The 16,802-nt window shown below is 43.6% G+C and overlaps 1 protein-coding gene across 1 annotated transcript in view; it reads right to left on the bottom strand.

Moving 5' to 3' along the window:
* Positions 1 to 16,802, bottom strand: part of ABCC3 (ATP binding cassette subfamily C member 3) — a 76,970-nt gene that overhangs the window by 46,429 nt on the left and 13,739 nt on the right. Inside the window, exons 2-4 of the mRNA XM_074972163.1 lie at positions 5,240 to 5,416; positions 2,466 to 2,591; positions 1,101 to 1,238 (exon numbers count right to left, since the gene is read on the bottom strand). Coding sequence (XP_074828264.1) covers positions 1,101 to 1,238; positions 2,466 to 2,591; positions 5,240 to 5,416 — 441 coding nt within the window. The remainder of the gene's footprint in view (positions 1 to 1,100; positions 1,239 to 2,465; positions 2,592 to 5,239; positions 5,417 to 16,802) is intronic.

Below are 16,802 nucleotides of genomic sequence, written 5' to 3' on the forward strand. Positions count from 1 at the left end.
ATTTAGATTTACTACAGAATTAGCCATTGATAAAGCCTCTCCCCCTCGAAAAAAGCTTTTGGTGCTGCATCATGATGTAGTTCAACATTTTAACTTATTTATATTAGCCAGATGGAATTTTGATTACATTTGAGTTTTAGCCTCACAGTTACACTGTGAGGGTGAGAGGGGCCATAACAAGGAAATTCATTATTACTGTACGTGTTAAATTTACACCAGTTAATTCACAAGGGCATCCCACTCTGGCATGTAGTATTTTCTAAATGAATATTGCACAGACTATCATTTATAGTTCAATTCAAACTCCATGTTTTGTGCAGCCCAGTATATCAAGATCTCTCCTATAGAAATGATATTAAATGAATAAATAATCATTTAAATCACCAAATAGTGCAGAACTCCCATTGACTTTTATTGGACCAGGATTTTATGCTTAGTGTTCTTAACATGCTGCTTTTCTTGCCAGGCCTTCAATTATCTAATCAGTAAATCCATAGGACTTATTCAATAGTCAAATGGAAATTTGCTCGGATCAGGGATACGGCAGTCCCTCTCTCACTGTGGCAGAACTAGCTATGTTTTTAAACATGATCATATCAGCACAGCTTTCTTTTCTCTCCCTCTAACTTTCTGATCTTTGCTCACAACCACAGTAAGAGTGAAATCCGGTTCCCATCACATCAAGAGTTGACTGTGCAGCCCATGGAGTTATACAGTGCAGCCTAACTGTATGATCCAAGCAGGAGTACTGGATATTAAGACATATTGTCTCTGCTACCACTGTTCCTTATTTAAAAGGTGGCTGCGATCTGCTCCACCGTATGTGAAACTGGTGCAGCCCTCAGATTCCTGCCAGGTGTCCAATGCATCCTTTGATTGAGCATAGTCTGGGCATTCCCTTGGCATGCAATGATATGTCTCAAAAGTTCCCTTTAAATTACAATCAGACTGAATTCCATCTTTGGAGCCAAACTTCCCCTTTGTCTGGTAAAGTTCAGGTTCAGATATGAAATCTAAATTGGGTGACTCATTCCCATCTATCCTTCCAAGTCATGGTAATGCTATACCAGCTGTCCCCTACACAAGCACAGTATGTTTACCTGAGCTGTTGCAGCCATGATCTTGGACCGGAAAGAACCCACAGCACAGAGAACAGACAAAAACCAGAATATTATGAGCACTCCTGAGGACTGAACCCCTCGCAGCCTCTCGTACTGAATGAGTACTGTGGCTAACACCTGTGAAAAGTAAACACAGGAACACATAAATACATGCCTGACACTGCTTTCCCCATTCATGCTTTCAGTGGGTGCCCATCATAACACTCCCCCCCACAGCAGCAACACCACTAAAATTACAGGATTACAAAAATGGTTTCTTGTGCACTTAAGGTTCGGTCGTGCTCCCATGGAAGTCAATCGCAAACTTTCACTTGCCTAATGAAAGCAGGACAGGGCCCTTATGAAATAATTTCTCTCCCTGTTTTCATGGGCTCTGATTCAGAAATTTGTTTTTTCTTTTAACCGACATTTCTCTTGTTTGTGCCAAATTAACATTAAGGGTGAACGTATTTTTAAACTTCATTGGTTCTTCACCAAAAAGTTCACTGCTTCCATCTAGATAGGTGGAATTATAACCTGTCTGTGAACGTTTTCATCCCACATAAGGAAGCAAAAGCTTAATGGATAAGGATTAGCATTTCATCTTCCAGTTTGAGTTCTTAAGCAAAATGCTTTTGGTTTCTGTCCAATAAAGAACCAACAATAATATAAACCAGAAGCACAGTTTGACACAGGGTAGAACAATACACAAATAGGGCTCCAATACATTGCTTTGCTCAGGAGAGGTCAAAACAAGCCCAACATAAAAAGACAAGTCACTTATCTCTACACAACAATCACAAGTAAGGTAGCATGGAGAATTTTACATTAGGAAATAAATGATGCAAAACAAAGCCTTCCATTAAACTGACATTACTCACAATCTCTTCAATGCAGACTGTTTGCACTAGGGGCTTTTTTCAGGAAGCAACATTTTTCATACATAAACTCAAAAAATATTAATAATTCATTCAGCAACTTTTTAAAAAAAATAGAGAGAACATTTAACGGCGGTGAAAGGTGTCAGATTGACAATCCTCCCAAAGTTCTGTTTGACCATCAGAGAGATAGAACATGATGAAGCTAGCCATTCTGCTTCACCCCACAGCTCCCTGCCATCCTGCCCCAACCAATAAAAGCATCAACTCGAGAGCTGGGAAGGTAGTTCAGTTTCCATGGCCCAATTACTCCTCAACCTCTCTGCTAAGGCTGTCAACATTGGACCAATTCCAGGGTTTTGGTGATCAGTAGAATCCTGTGGAGAATGCACAGAAAGGTTTTTCTACCCCATTAGTCCACAAAGGGTTACTTCATGCCAGCGAAAGCTACTCCCATTAATAGTCACTGATAGAAATGCATACTAACCATTGTGATGCCAACAATTAGGGGAGTGACAAAATAGACAGGGGATGGGGTTCTGCTTTGTAGGAGTTCATGGAAGGAGAAGAATAGGTCTGCCCAGCACACACACCACAGCAGAACACCTAAGATCTAAAAAGAAGAATAAGTGTTAAACGGGGAAGGCATATGATAAATTTGCCTCCAGGTGCAGATCTGCAGAAGTAGTTATATTTGGATCAACGAGAAGCTGATTTAAAATAAAACAGTGCCATTACTTCACCCAGGTGAAGAAAACCATGAGCTAGCTCAATGGAGGGTACATACACTGATTTATACCAATTGGGAATCTGGCCTCATACTTTTTTTTTTTTGGGGGGGGGGGGAGGTGAATGTGATATGGACACAGACATACATATCTGCCTATTTTCACTATATTAATCAGTTTTAATTGGAAATCCAGTGGCACAAATGAGAGAGAGAGAAAGAGATGGATCTAGTGACAAGTGCTCTGGACTGGGAGCAACGAGTTTTACTCCTGGATTGAACCTGATTCTCTTGTGGCCTTGCAAAAGCTATTGACCCTTTTCACATCGTTCTCTCCTTGGTAAGATGTGGACACCAATGACACTGAACCACCTCACAGGGATGTAATGGGGCCTCTATAATGTTTGTAAAGTTCCTGAAATAGAGAAAGATCTCAATATAAATGCTAAATATTATTAGGCATTTATAGCTGCTTGGAAAATCCTTGATTCTGTTTTACACACATAGGGTGAAATTTACTCCTGAGCAGAGGCCCAGCACAAGAGCTATGTACCACTTAAACCCTCAAAATAGGTCTTAAGTGAGGATTAAGTGGTCTCATGCTGGCCCTTTCCACAGGGGTGAGTTCCAGCAAGCCCTTCTCTCAGGTCTGTGCATCTATCTCCAACATCAAGAGCATTAACATCCTTTACATTGCCGAGGTGTGTACAAGCCTTAATCTCATTATTTTAATCCTTGCCTACTCTCCCTTTCCCCTCCTTTTGTTTACTCCCCTTACTTGCCTCATCCCATTGGCAGGTAGATTCTAAGCCAAGGAGGTTCAATTCAGGGTGGTAAGGCATGAAGTGATTCAACATGTACCTACCTTGTGTACACAGTGGCTGGCTTAATGGATTTTACGGGTCCTCAGTGTTCAGCTCCCGATACTCTCGATACTCTCTCGCAAAGCATTTCATTGTGCTCTATAAGATTAGCTAATTAATATATTTACAGTGTGCAAAGGGAGCTTTTACAGCTACCTGCCTTAGCTCTTGAGCTGGCCATTAGGGTTTCTATTGCCGTTTCAGTTTATGAAGTTATAAACTAATGAGATGACCTCTGTGTGTGTGTGTGTGACAATTTAAAGTAAATTTACCCCTGTGGGTTGCGTTCCATTCATCTGGAGCTAGTACACAGGGCAAGATGACGCAGCGATGTTATATTCTCAAGGTTACAATTCTTGTCAGCATATACACCTGTGTCAAAAACTACCCAAAGACATCGGGGCATAGCAAATCTGTTTGGAGTTCAACCAGCCCAACAAGAGGAAGGCTTTGGGAGGTATGCAGATGGGTTCCACGTGACAGGAATTAAATCTCCCAAACGAGAGATGGCTCACAGTGACGCATGAACTGAGAATGTGAATGGAGAGAAAGGTGGCAGCATCTGCAGGGTACTTCCAGTGTTACTATTCACTAGCTGGAGGGAGCGTGGGAGATATGTCACAAACTGGAGAGGATGGAGATAATCAGAAAAATTTTAGTGAGCATCCTGTGAAGGGCAGTGTGCGAGCCTCCATCGAGAGGACACCTGACCCAGTTGTCATGGTACGGTGACTTGGGAGACCTAGGTCAATTCCCCATTCCACCACAGACAACCCTGTGGGACCGTGGGCAAGTCACAGTGGGCTTGGCTATAGGGTGGGGTAATGCGCTCTACAGGGGTGTGATTTTTAAAATGCACTAACATGTTGCACATTAATTGGTCCTTGTAGACCCTGCTGGTGTGCACTAAATATTCCCTGGTGTGCTTTAAAGCACTATTGTTTCATACAGTACTATGGAACCTTTACTGCACACTAATGCAGCACTTTAGTGTGCTTCAGAAATTACACCACCGTAGTGCGTATTACCCCACCGTGTAGACAAGCCCTCAGTCTCTCTCTGTAAAATGGGGATACTTACCTCACCACTGTGTTGTGATGATACATACATTGAAGATTTTGAAGCGCTCAGATATAGGGGTCATATAAGTGCGACTGATTGATCCATAGATGGATCGACAGATAGCTGTACTAAGGAGATCATTGGGATGATAAGTACATTGACACTGGAGAGCGAACTTTCACTGCACCACCCAAGGAGAGGGAGCTCTTCTTATCCAAGCCAGGGAGAGGGGTAGCTTGTAACCTCTAGCGACAATGCCTAGGTATTTCAGGGATCTCTGTGCATATTGTTACCTACCATGAGCCTGATCCAGCTGCCCTTACTTGCACCCAGACCTCACTGAAACCAGTGAGAGTGGCATCAGCCTAATGCTTTGATCCTGAACCCAGACTTGGCCAGGGCAGAGACTGCCCTTCATTATCAAACATTTGTAAAGCTGTATTGATTTGCTAACTTTAATCTAGAGGCAGATAAAGCCATTGATCTTCCACCTGGTACTGGGTTTCCCTTTTATGTGTCATTTGCCTGGAACTTGTATGTCTCTGTTTCCACTCCCACATGTGACCTCAAGGATACACATTTGTGCAGCGAGTTACAGAAAGATCTTACCGTCTTGAACCTGCTCAGCATGGAGAGTACGATGTATCCTCTTTTGTAATGTTTTAGATAAAGGAGATAAAAGGGTAAGACAGCCCAGAGGTAAATGCTAGGGATCCATGCTAAGATGGTATTCTGAAAACACGGTGTTAGGTCCGGATTGTTGGTGTGCACCGAAATGTTGGGCTCCTGAAGAAAAGATGCATAGACATGAATTAATGGGGAGCCTTGCTGGCTACAATGGCTGTTGAAAGGAGCTACTTCTGGACTCTGCTAGAGGGTGTAGGGGGCATTGAGCTGTAATTCAAAGGAAATGCAAACCCAAGATCCTGACTGTGATGGATTTGGAGCTGCTCTGTAATAATTGATGAACACTGCATGTTGGCCTTGTTATTGGGGTGTTTAGTGTACGAATATAAGGGGTTAATACAGTAGAGGGCTGCCTAGAGAAACAGGTGGCAAGGAAAAGAATGGCACAAGATAGCCAACCTATAAAACTGGTTTGGATGAGAAAGGGTCAAAGCCCAGGAACACAAAAGAACAAAAACAATCCCCCTTGCAACCTATAACGGGGTTTAAAATGGGATTCTCTCTCAAGAAAGCGTAGTTTTTTGGGGGAACTAGATGGAGACTCAGGGACGTGCTAGGAGCTTCTGGAGAAGCTACGCCTACCTAGGTCACTATCACAGCATGGTAATGCGTTCGGCTAGACACACATCCATGTAGATAGTTCGTTGTTTTAAAATCCATTTTTCTCTAAAAGCTTTGTTCCCACTGGTAAAAAAAAACAATACTCCTGCTTTAAGGCGGCCATCTGATCGCTGTACACCACTGGTCCTATAATCCCAACCACAGGTGCTCAAACTCAGTCGGAGCTACTGGATAAGCACCGTGGATACACAAACTGCGATAGCCCAGGGCCCCATATAAGAGTGGGAGAACTGCAGAATTGCACCCCAGCAGAGGTAAACACACAAGGCCTGGCCCCGGTGGGGGTGCACTCAGGGACAAGTGAAGGGACAGAGGTGCAGAGAACCCGGCAACTGTGACACTGACCATTTGTGGTCATTAAAGATCTTGTGACCTTTGTCCCAACAGAAGGGCTATGAGTAATAGTTGTAAATGTTGTGTAATCCCATACAGTAAATTCCCCCAGCTAAACCCAACCTGTCTATTACAATGGTGACTTCTGGCTTTGTAACTTAGAACAAAAATGTACATATTGTATTATGCAAAACCATTACATTTACTTGTATTTGTTAGGGCTTAGTTGGTTCTATTTAAAAAAAGGTCACCGTAATCTATAGTTAGTGACAGTACAGCATTTGTTAGGCTATTCGGAGTCTAGGGCACCCCAGTGTGCATTTCACAGCACTCCCAATTTGCAGTACGACTTTAAAATGACACTTTCAAGGTAAAATCTTAAATCTGAGTGCCCATCTAACACAAGCATCTGGTATTAAGGGAGATCATCAGGTTTAAACAAACTATTTGTTGAGAGTAACTTTGAGAATCTGGAAAAAGGCTGCATTTATGGCCAAAATCTTGACCTTATTGCTAATACTCCCGGAACAATAAGTAAATCCCTACTGTAAACAGAACTCAATAAAATACAGATTGTGTGAAAGAAGGAAAATCTGCTTCCTTGCAAACATCTTTGCTTGCTAGCTTCCTTCCTACACTTTTCATCTGCAACTCCAGATGTTGAGATTCTTGTTCCCAGTTTGTACCTATTGGTTTGAGAGCAACTTCTGCAAATAAAGAAGTTAAGAGGGTGAATAATTTAACTTGTCAAAACTAAGAACCAGACATTTCACTGTAGTTAGTGGGAACTTGTTTTCTGTCTTATCTAAGTTAGCTGATAACACTTATATCTTAAATGCAATAGATAATGTTAAGTTTCCTGTAAAAACTTATCAAGCTGTAGAAGATTTTAACGGGGAGATAACAACTTTTATCTGTGCTTAAACCTCTTGCTATGTTTGACTCTCTCTGTGTTTTTTGGACTTCCAGTTATCAATATAATTGCAAACTTCCAATTAATCCAACTACCCTTGTAAACTGATAACTTCTCCAAATGGGAGGTTTCTTCAAAAGTGCTTCCAGACTATTATATTTGTTTTTCTTCCAAATTAAAAAAAGAGACTCTGAAAGCAACAGCTTCTGTTTAAGTGAATTAAACAGCTGCAGTCTGCTGATAAGGCTTAGAGTAACCATGGTTTCAGAGTGGTAGCCGTATTAGTCTGTATCAGCAAAAACAACGAGGAGTTCTTGTGGCACCTTAGAGACTAACAAATTTATTTGGGCATAAGCTTTTGTGGGCTAAAACCCACTTTATCAGATTCATAGAGTGAAAAATACAGTAAGCAGTATATATACATTACAGCACATGAAAAGATGGGAGTTGCCACACTATCAGGGGCTTGTTCACCTGCACATCTACCAATGTGATATATGCCATCATGTGCCAACAATGCCTCTCTGCCATGTACAGACAGTCTCTATGCAAAAGAATAAATGGACACAAATCAGACATCAAGAATTGTAGCATTCAAAAACCAATAGGAGAGCACTTCAATCTCCCTGGACACTCAACAACAGACTTAAAAGTAGCAATTCTTCAACAAAAAAACTTGAAAAACAGACTTAAACGAGAAACTGCATAACTGGAATTAATTTGCAAACTGGACACCACCATATTAGGCCTGAATAAAGACTGGGAGTGGATGGGTCACTACAAAAAGTAATTTTCCCTCTGCTGATATTCACACCTTCTTGTCAACTGCTGGGAATGGGCCACTTCCACCTTAATTGAATTGGCCTCATTAGCACTGACCCCCCCACTTGGTAAGCAACTCCCATCTTTTTATGTGCTGTAACATATATACTGATTACTGTATTTTTCACTCCATGCATCTGATGAAGTGGATTTTAGCCCATGAAAACTTATGCCAAAATAAATGTGTTAGTCTCTAAGGTGCCACAAGGACTCCTCGTTTTTTTCATAGTAGTATATGGTCACACTGATGAACTGCTAGAGATTAGGAAGTGCTGTGTCAGTTTATGTGATATATAAGGTAGCCCCTTTGACAAACATAACTACAAGATCAGACAGACAAATTTCTAGCAGGGTTGTCTGAATCCTGGTAATCACAAAGCTTAATACTTCAGCTTTGGCAAAGATGAAACAAAGACACCGGGCTACATGCTTAACTGGTATAAGAAGGAACATGTCCTCTGACTTCAAAGGAGTTGTACCCTTTTATGCCACGGTCAGAATCCGACCAGCTGGGAAAACGGTATGGTTTCAAGTATTATGCAAAGATTTGGTGTGAGGAAGGAGGGGCTTAGAAGGATTTCTATTTTACCCAAACTGTTCTGTCCATCCCTACAAGCAACCTCTGTAATGCATAAAGGCAGTGAGAATCATAAAATCATAGAATATCAGGGTTGGAAGGGACCTCAGGAGGTCATCTAGTCCAACCCCCTGCTCAAACCAGGACCAATCCCCAATTAAATCATCCCAGCCAGGGCTTTGTCAAGCCTGACCTTAAAAACTTCTAAGGAAGGAGATTCCACCACCTCCCTAGGTAACGCACTCCAGTGTTTCACCACCCTCCTAGTGAAAAAGTTTTTCCTAATATCCAACCTAAATCTCCCCCACTGCAACTTGAGACCATTACTCCTTGTTCTGTCATCTGCTACCACTGAGAACAGTCTAGAGCCATCCTCTTTGGAACCCCCTTTCAGGTAGTTGAAAGCAGCTATCAAATCCCCCCTCATTCTTCTCTTCCGTAGACTAAACATCCCCAGTTCCCTCAGCCTCTCCTCATAAGTCATGTGTTCCAGTCCCCTAATCATTTTTGTTGCCCTCCGCTGGACTCTCTCCAATTTTTCCACATCCTTCCTGTAGTGTGGGGCCCAAAACTGGACACAGTACTCCAGATTGAGGCCTCACCAGTGTCGAATAGAGGGGAACGATCATGTCCCTCGATCTGCTGGCAATGCCCCTACTTATACATCCCAAAATGCCATTGGCCTTCTTGGCAACAAGGGCACACTGTTGACTCATATCCAGCTTCTCGTCCACTGTAACCCCTAGGTCCTTTTCTGCAGAACTGCTGCCGAGCCATTCAGTCCCTAGTCTGTAGTGGTGCATGGGATTCTTCCGTCCTAAGTGCAGGACTCTGCACTTGTCCTTGTTGAACCTCATCAGATTTCTTTTGGCCCAATCCTCCAATTTGTCTAGGTCCCTCTGTATCCTATCCCTACCCTCCAGCGTATCTACCTCTCCTCCCAGTTTAGTGTCATCTGCAAACTTGCTGAGGGTGCAATCTACACCATCCTCCAGATCATTAATGAAGATATTGAACAAAACGGGCCCGAGGACCGACCCTTGGGGCACTCCACTTGATACCGGCTGCCTACTAGACATGGAGCCATTGATCACTACCCGTTCAGCCCGATGATCTAGCCAGCTTTCTATCCACCTTATAGTCCATTCATCCAGCCCATACTTCTTTAACTTACTGGCAAGAATACTGTGGGAGACTGTGTCAAAAGCTTTGCTAAAGTCAAGGAACAACACGTCCACTGATTTCCCTTCATCCACAGAACCAGTTATCTCGTCATAGAAGGCAATTAGATTAGTCAGGCACGACTTGCCATTGGTGAATCCATGCTGACTGTTCCTGATCACTTTCCTCTCCTCTAAGTGCTTCAGAATTGATTCCTTGAGGACCTGCTCTATGATTTTTCCAGGGACTGAGGTGAGGTGGACTGGCCTGTAGTTCCCAGGATCCTCCTTCTTCCCTTTTTTAAAGATGGGCACCACATTAGCCTTTTTCCAGTCATCCGGGACTTCCCCTGATCGCCATAAGTTTTCAAAGATAATGGCCAATGGCTCTGCAATCACATCCGCCAACTCCCTTAGCACTCTCGGATGCAACACATCCGGCCCCATGGACTTGTGCATGTCCAGCTTTCCTAAATAGTCCTGAACCACTTCTTTCTCCACAGAGGGCTGGTCACCTCCTCCCCATGCTGTGCAAAGCTGAGGGCAGTCATACCAGTATACTGTAATTCCCTAAAAAAAAAATCACTCACCACTCTCTCTCTCTTCTTCTCCTCCTCCCTATGGGAAGGTTTCCTGCAGCTAGGACGAAAGTAGCAACACTCGCACTTTAAGAGACTCATAAGCAAACCTATTCCCTGCTCCAAGCTTACCATGCTTTCAGCTTCCACCCACTCAACCTAACAGGATCACGAAACACCCTAACAAAGTGGCCAGCCACAAACCTCCTTCATAGCAGGAACGTGTCTCTTAACATTTATTTAGTCAGGATCCTTGTTTCCAATTTGAATTGCTAAACCAACTATCCTCTACCCTGTGCTTTGTTTTTGCCTCCGCTAGTAATTTTGTTCACTGGAGAGAGCATGGAGGAGGGATGAGCATTTGAAAGGGAGAAGAATCTCATGAGACCAGCATACAACAAAACAAGACTCAGACATCATTTAATTTATTCAAGGTACATAGAAAGGAAAAAGCAAGGTCCCTAAACTTGCCCTTTTTTATGACCATGACCATGATGAAATGGGTCTCCCTACAATCTGGGTGAGCCACCTATTGGAAGCACAGACTTACCCAGAAATCTGCTCCATCCCTCCATTCACTTTGATCTTTAAACAAAGCCAGTTTATTCTATTGCCTTTGAAATGCAGACTGTATGGCTGTGAAGCCCATTCTGGGTATGTCTACACTGGAATTAGACACTTGCAGCTGGCCTATGCCAGCTGACTCAGGCTCACGGGAGCCCAGGCTATGGGGGTGTTTAACTGGGCTCAGGTTGCAGCCCGAGCTCGGGGACCCTCCCATCGCACAGGGTCCTAGTCCAGACTCCAGGCCAAGCCCAAATGTCTACACCGCAGTTAAACAGTCCCTTAGCCCTAGTCCCGTGAGCCCGAGTCAGCTGGCAGGGGCCAGCCATGGGTTTTTAATTGCAATGTAGACATACCCTTTGTAGCAAGATGAGGTCCTGAAACGTAAGTTCTTTTATCAGAGGCCTGGTATGAGGCCTATGGCCTGCGCTAAAGTAATGGTCAAGACTATGCCGATATAAAACAAAGTTAAACTGTGAGCAAGAGGCAGGCCCTGCTCACAGAACATGACATGAAGAGAGCTGATGCTGCAAAAACACACATATCTAAAAGGTACTGGGCACAAGTGATATAAACACGTGCCAGGATGGTACCAGAACACTCCTGATACTAGCATATTCCTCAGATAACAGGAACATGCTGACCCATCCTAAAGACAGGGTTAAAAGGATAACATGATGGATAGGGTTGTTTTGATCGAACCAACATGTACAAGGTTACAGGCGGCACCTTACTATGTAGAGGAGTTGTACCTCAATATGTCAGTAGTGAGGTGTAACTTGTTTGTACCTGTGTATAAGAATGCACCCCTGAGGGGTTGTCTTTGTCTGGCTGAGGGGGCAGTGGTAAATCCCGCCACTGACTGAGCCGGTCCATTGTCAGGAAGCGCATATGTACTAGCAAAACTGTAGACATCTGATCTGGGGAGCTAGAGATTGTTTCATTTGGCAATAAACCTGGGCGGGTGCCTTCGTACCTTATCGGAGTTGGTGGTCATTGTGGTTTCTCTCGGGGTCTGCTGTGCCAGCTTTCTGCGCAAAGCCGGGGCAGCACACAGAGGGAACACAAGCACACAGCCGACTGTTATCAACATTGAATAGAGCAGAGCACCACACTGGTGACATCTGATGACGCCCTCAAAGGTCTGCATTAGCTCTTATTTAAACAAGGCAAAAGAAATTGCACAGCTACATTCAAACACCAAGGGAAGAATACTCACTGAAAGTCAATGGGGCTTATGTGCCAAAATCCCATTGTTGCTTTGGAGAATCTCCCCCCTAAAACGAAGCCTTTGCTGATAACAAAAGAGATGCTGATCCAGCATGAACAGTGCAGAGAGTACAGAGTAAGTGATGAAAATGAACAAGTTCTTTACAGCAAGGCTGAACTAATGGGGCACGTTTCTGAATAGCAAAGGCTAATCTGATCTTGCTTCCCTTATGCACATGAGCAGCCCCATGAGTTCAAGTCACCTCTTTTCCAGTATCTATATACCATAGTATCTATGCATCTGTAGATAGATGGGGGACTTCAAAATTTTCACTCACCAGAGACTGATAGAAAAGATGGAGACCCCTTAGCAAGAACCATGAACAGCACCCTGCTAAGAATCCCCAGCACCCTCCTCCTTTAGCAACTATGGGTGGTTGCTGAGCTTTCTGGCAGATAATTGGCCAGAGAGCTCACTACTGCGCTTCTGTCATAAACATACAGCTAAGGGTAGCATAAAATCCCTCCGTTACCTGTAAAGGGTTAATCAGTTCCAGAAACCTAGCTGGCACCTGACCAGAAGGACCAATGGGGAAAGATGATACTTTCAAATCTGGGGAGGGGAAAGGGATTTTTTTGTGCTCTTTGTTGTTCTCTCCAAGACAAAGAGACAGACCAAGCACATAATCCAGCTCCTACTGAATGATGCAACTAAAATTACAGAAATAGTAAGTAATAGCAAGGAAATGCGTTAGAGTATCTTTTGCTTTAGCTTGTGAATTTTCCATATGCTAAGAGGAACGTTTATTCCTGTTTTTTGTAACTTTAAAGTTCTGCCTGGAGGGGAATCCTCTGTGTTTTAAATCTTATTACCCTATAAAATTACCTTCCATCCTGATTTTACAGAGGTGCTTCTTTTACTTTTTTTCTTTATAATAAAGTTCTGTTTTTAAGAATATGGTTGGGGTTTTTAGTGTCCTAAAAACCCAAGGGTCAGGTCTGTGCTCACCTTGTTTACTCTCAAACCTCCCCAGGAAAGGGGGTGAAGGGGATTGAGGGGATATTTTGGGGAAACAGGAACTCCAAGTGGTCCTTTTCCTAAATCTTTGTCTAACTCACTTGGTGATGGCAGTGATACCATCCAAGGATGAGGAAGAATTTGTGCCTTGGGGAAGTTTTTAACATAAGCTGGTAAAAATAAGCTTAGGGGATCTTTCATGCTGGTCCCCATATCTGTACCCTAGAGTTCAGAGTGGGGAGGGAACCCTGACAGCTTTCCACTCAGCTTTCATATTGACTCCATAAGAACATAAGAATGGCCATACTGGGTCAGACCAAAGGTCCATCCAGACCAGTATCCTGTCTGCTGACCATGGTCAATGCCAGGTGCCCCAGATGGAGTGAACCTAACAGGTAATGATCAAATGATCTCTCTCCTGCCATCCATCTCCACCCTCTGACAAACAGAGACTAGGGACACCATTCCTTACTCCCAACTAGTAGGTTTACTCCTCTGGCTACTGTGTGTCTGATAGAAGTCAAGGCTTGAAAATGTTATCAATCTCAGTGTCTATCAGGTTGCCCACCATTGTAGTGTTTCAGCAACTTACAGGGGATGAAATAGTTAATAAAACCTAAATATTTATGGCCAATAAAAGATAATGAACATAGGTGGAACGATCTATAAAGCACGGAAAGTATCTAAATAACTGACGATGTTCCAGGGATAACCTAATTTTTTCTTGATGATTAGCTATTTCAGGAGCGGGGAGGGAAATGCTGACATTCTATTTTGCCCTGAATCAATGAGTTAGGTATGAATTTTGTGTCAGCAGGGACACTGGGATCCCTTTAAAATCTGTCATCAGACTAAAGCAATTTTCAGGGAGCAGCCAGTTACACTTTACTGGTGAATTATAACCCGTCACGCTAGTGACAACACCTCCAACACGCGCACTACCACTAAATCTCAGTGCAGAACATCACATCTAAGCCATCGCTGTCACTAAAGAGCCATCAAGCCTATGCGTAAAATGGGGGGACTGCGATCCAGAAAAACACAAGTGCAAAGATACTCCTTGCATCGCACCTCTCAAGCTCCCAGACACCCTGGCCCTATTCGCCCATCTCCTAAACCCTGCTCTGCTTGGCTTAGAGGCTCGATGCATCTCATTCCAATTGAAGGTGAGCTCAGACCCACAACATTCAGGAGGAGGACCTAAAAGCTCAGGGGTGTTCGCATCCGGAGTTTTGCTTCGGCCCATTACAGACAGAAGAGTGATTTGCTAAATTCGAATACAAGCTCTGTTTCACATTTCAAGCCCCAATCCCCACCCCCAGTTTTGGGGATGTCTGCAGTGTGCTGCTCTGCCTTCCTAAAAGTCCTGTGCATTTAGGGGCGCGTGGGAGTTGCACATAAGGGTCCCTTTCAATAACAACGATCGTCACATCTGCCGGCAGCTCGCTCACCCTACAGAAGATAGAGCAGAATCTGAGGAAAGTCACTGAGGGACCACCTCTCTCCCTCAACTGGAGCCGCCTGGGGGAAGGCCAGAGATATTGCTGATTGCCACCTTTTCTCAGAACAGGATCTTCACAAAGAGACTGAGGCAGCCTGCATCTCTCAGCAGAGCTGTAGAGACACTGCTTGTGGCTTGTTTCCGCACAAGCGGCAAAGGCTAAAATAGGATAACTGGCAGCCCACTTCTTCAAAGGAGCTGTTGAGAAGGCTCTGGCACCTCTCCCTACCCCAGACTGCTGGAGTTCCACAGTGTCCCACAGCTCCTACAGCCTGCAGAAGGCAATTTGGCAGCAATGTTCTTTAAGCCTCACCACTTCTGCTGCAGTGATACTGTGCAACCATCTGGATGGCTATGCTGTCAAGACGCAGACTTCTCAGAGCACTAACTTGCCATACTTTTATATTGTTCTGATATTAACTCACTGGCTATGGAATTTATTTACTCTGTAACTGTACTTGGCTATAAAAGACAACAGAAGAGAGACTAGCAATGTTTGCTATCGCATTATGACAGAGAAGGCCTCTCCTTGATATTGCATGCAGGTTGTGAACTTGTGGTTTGTCTGCTAATCAGTCAAGAATAGCATCAAGAACACCCTTCCTCGCTGTGGACTTGAATCACCTCTCTTATTCTAGTCTTAGTCCTTTGTGTTTATCAAACCTCCAGTCAGTACTCTGCCAAGTCAGGATCAGGATTTTGATTACCAAGTTCATTTCACTTGACCTAGATTCAAATGGGAGCCAGACTTCAGGCAGGCCATCGAAAGGGTAGAAGCTGTGAGCTGCATTAATTCGCTGCAGTGCACGGTACGCTCCCACCACCCTTTCCTCTTGCGGGGGGAATGAAATTTCCCTTGAAAAGGTCACTCTTAAATTGGACATGCCCATGACGCACACCGCAATACATTTTACTCTACACTGAGCTACTCACCCAGGGTCACATAGTGCTTTATGGCAGGAGAAGGAGCATAACAGTGAGCACAAAGCTTGGCTGAAAAAAATTAAGAAGGGGAAGGGGATTCTGACCCGTACACGCGGTTGTGTGGGAACTTTCAAGACCACGAATGGTCTTGACCTCTGCTTTAAATCTTACCTATCCTCTGTGCTATGATCCAGATATCAGGCTAATGGACATTACAAAGGAATCCCTCATGCGGGCTTTCAAATGTTGGCTTCACCGTATGTGAAGTACAGATGTTACTGTAATAATACTCCACCATACACCTGCAAGGCAAGCTTCCTATAGCTCAGAACTAGGGGTAATTTAATAATATTTGTTGGGATTTGGGCAATTATTTTCACTGAATTCGTTCATTAATATGTTATTTTCTCACTTTTAAAAACAATAATCTTGAAATCTTGGTGGCGGCATGAGAGTCAAAAGGAAGCATACACACGAATTCACTCAAACCATTAGAAAGGTGAAGGCCATGGGCACAAGCAGAAGATAACCAACATTCACACAACGGACAAGGTTAATATCTACCACACTATTGACTTGTGTTGGTTATCACTATTTGGTGCATTATTTAAGGTTAAAGTCAGAGTGGCAGGAGGTTGACACAAGAGGAGAGCAGCAGAGAAGGAGAAAAAGTTAGAAGAAGGGGAGAAAAGATGAAAGATGCTAGACAGGTGGTGGATCTATGGCTCAATAGGTGATATTTAGATCCCATGATAGATCTGGTAGAATTCATCCATGATACTTTTAAGTGATGAGGAGACCATTTGCTTAGCTCTGTTGATGGGTGAATAATATTCTGAAAAGAGCATTTATTGCAAATCCTGGCAATTTTTTTTGTTTTGCAGTATTTCCCTCTGATATCATCTCACCTCCTCTAAAACAGGAAATGTGGCCTTGTGGTCAGGCATTAGACTGGGACTCAGGAGATCCAGGTTCAAGTTCAGGCTCTGCCACAGACTTCCTCTCGCACTCTCTCCATTTCACCTTTCTTCGCCTGTAAAGCAGGGCTAGTAATGCTTCCTTTCCCCCACCTTCTGTCTATTTAAACAGTAAATGCTGCAGGACAGGGCCTCTCCCTCTCCCTATGCGTTTATACATCACCTAGCACAACGGTACGGTGGTACCCAATTTCAGTGGAGCCTGTGGGCATTACCATAATACAAACGGTGACAATAATTCTGCTCAAGGTCTCTAGTGAGCCGCTGAGTTCCAGAAGCCCTTTCACC

The sequence above is a fragment of the Natator depressus genome, chromosome 14 (assembly GCF_965152275.1).
Source record: "Natator depressus isolate rNatDep1 chromosome 14, rNatDep2.hap1, whole genome shotgun sequence".
Taxonomy (NCBI): domain Eukaryota; kingdom Metazoa; phylum Chordata; order Testudines; family Cheloniidae; genus Natator; species Natator depressus.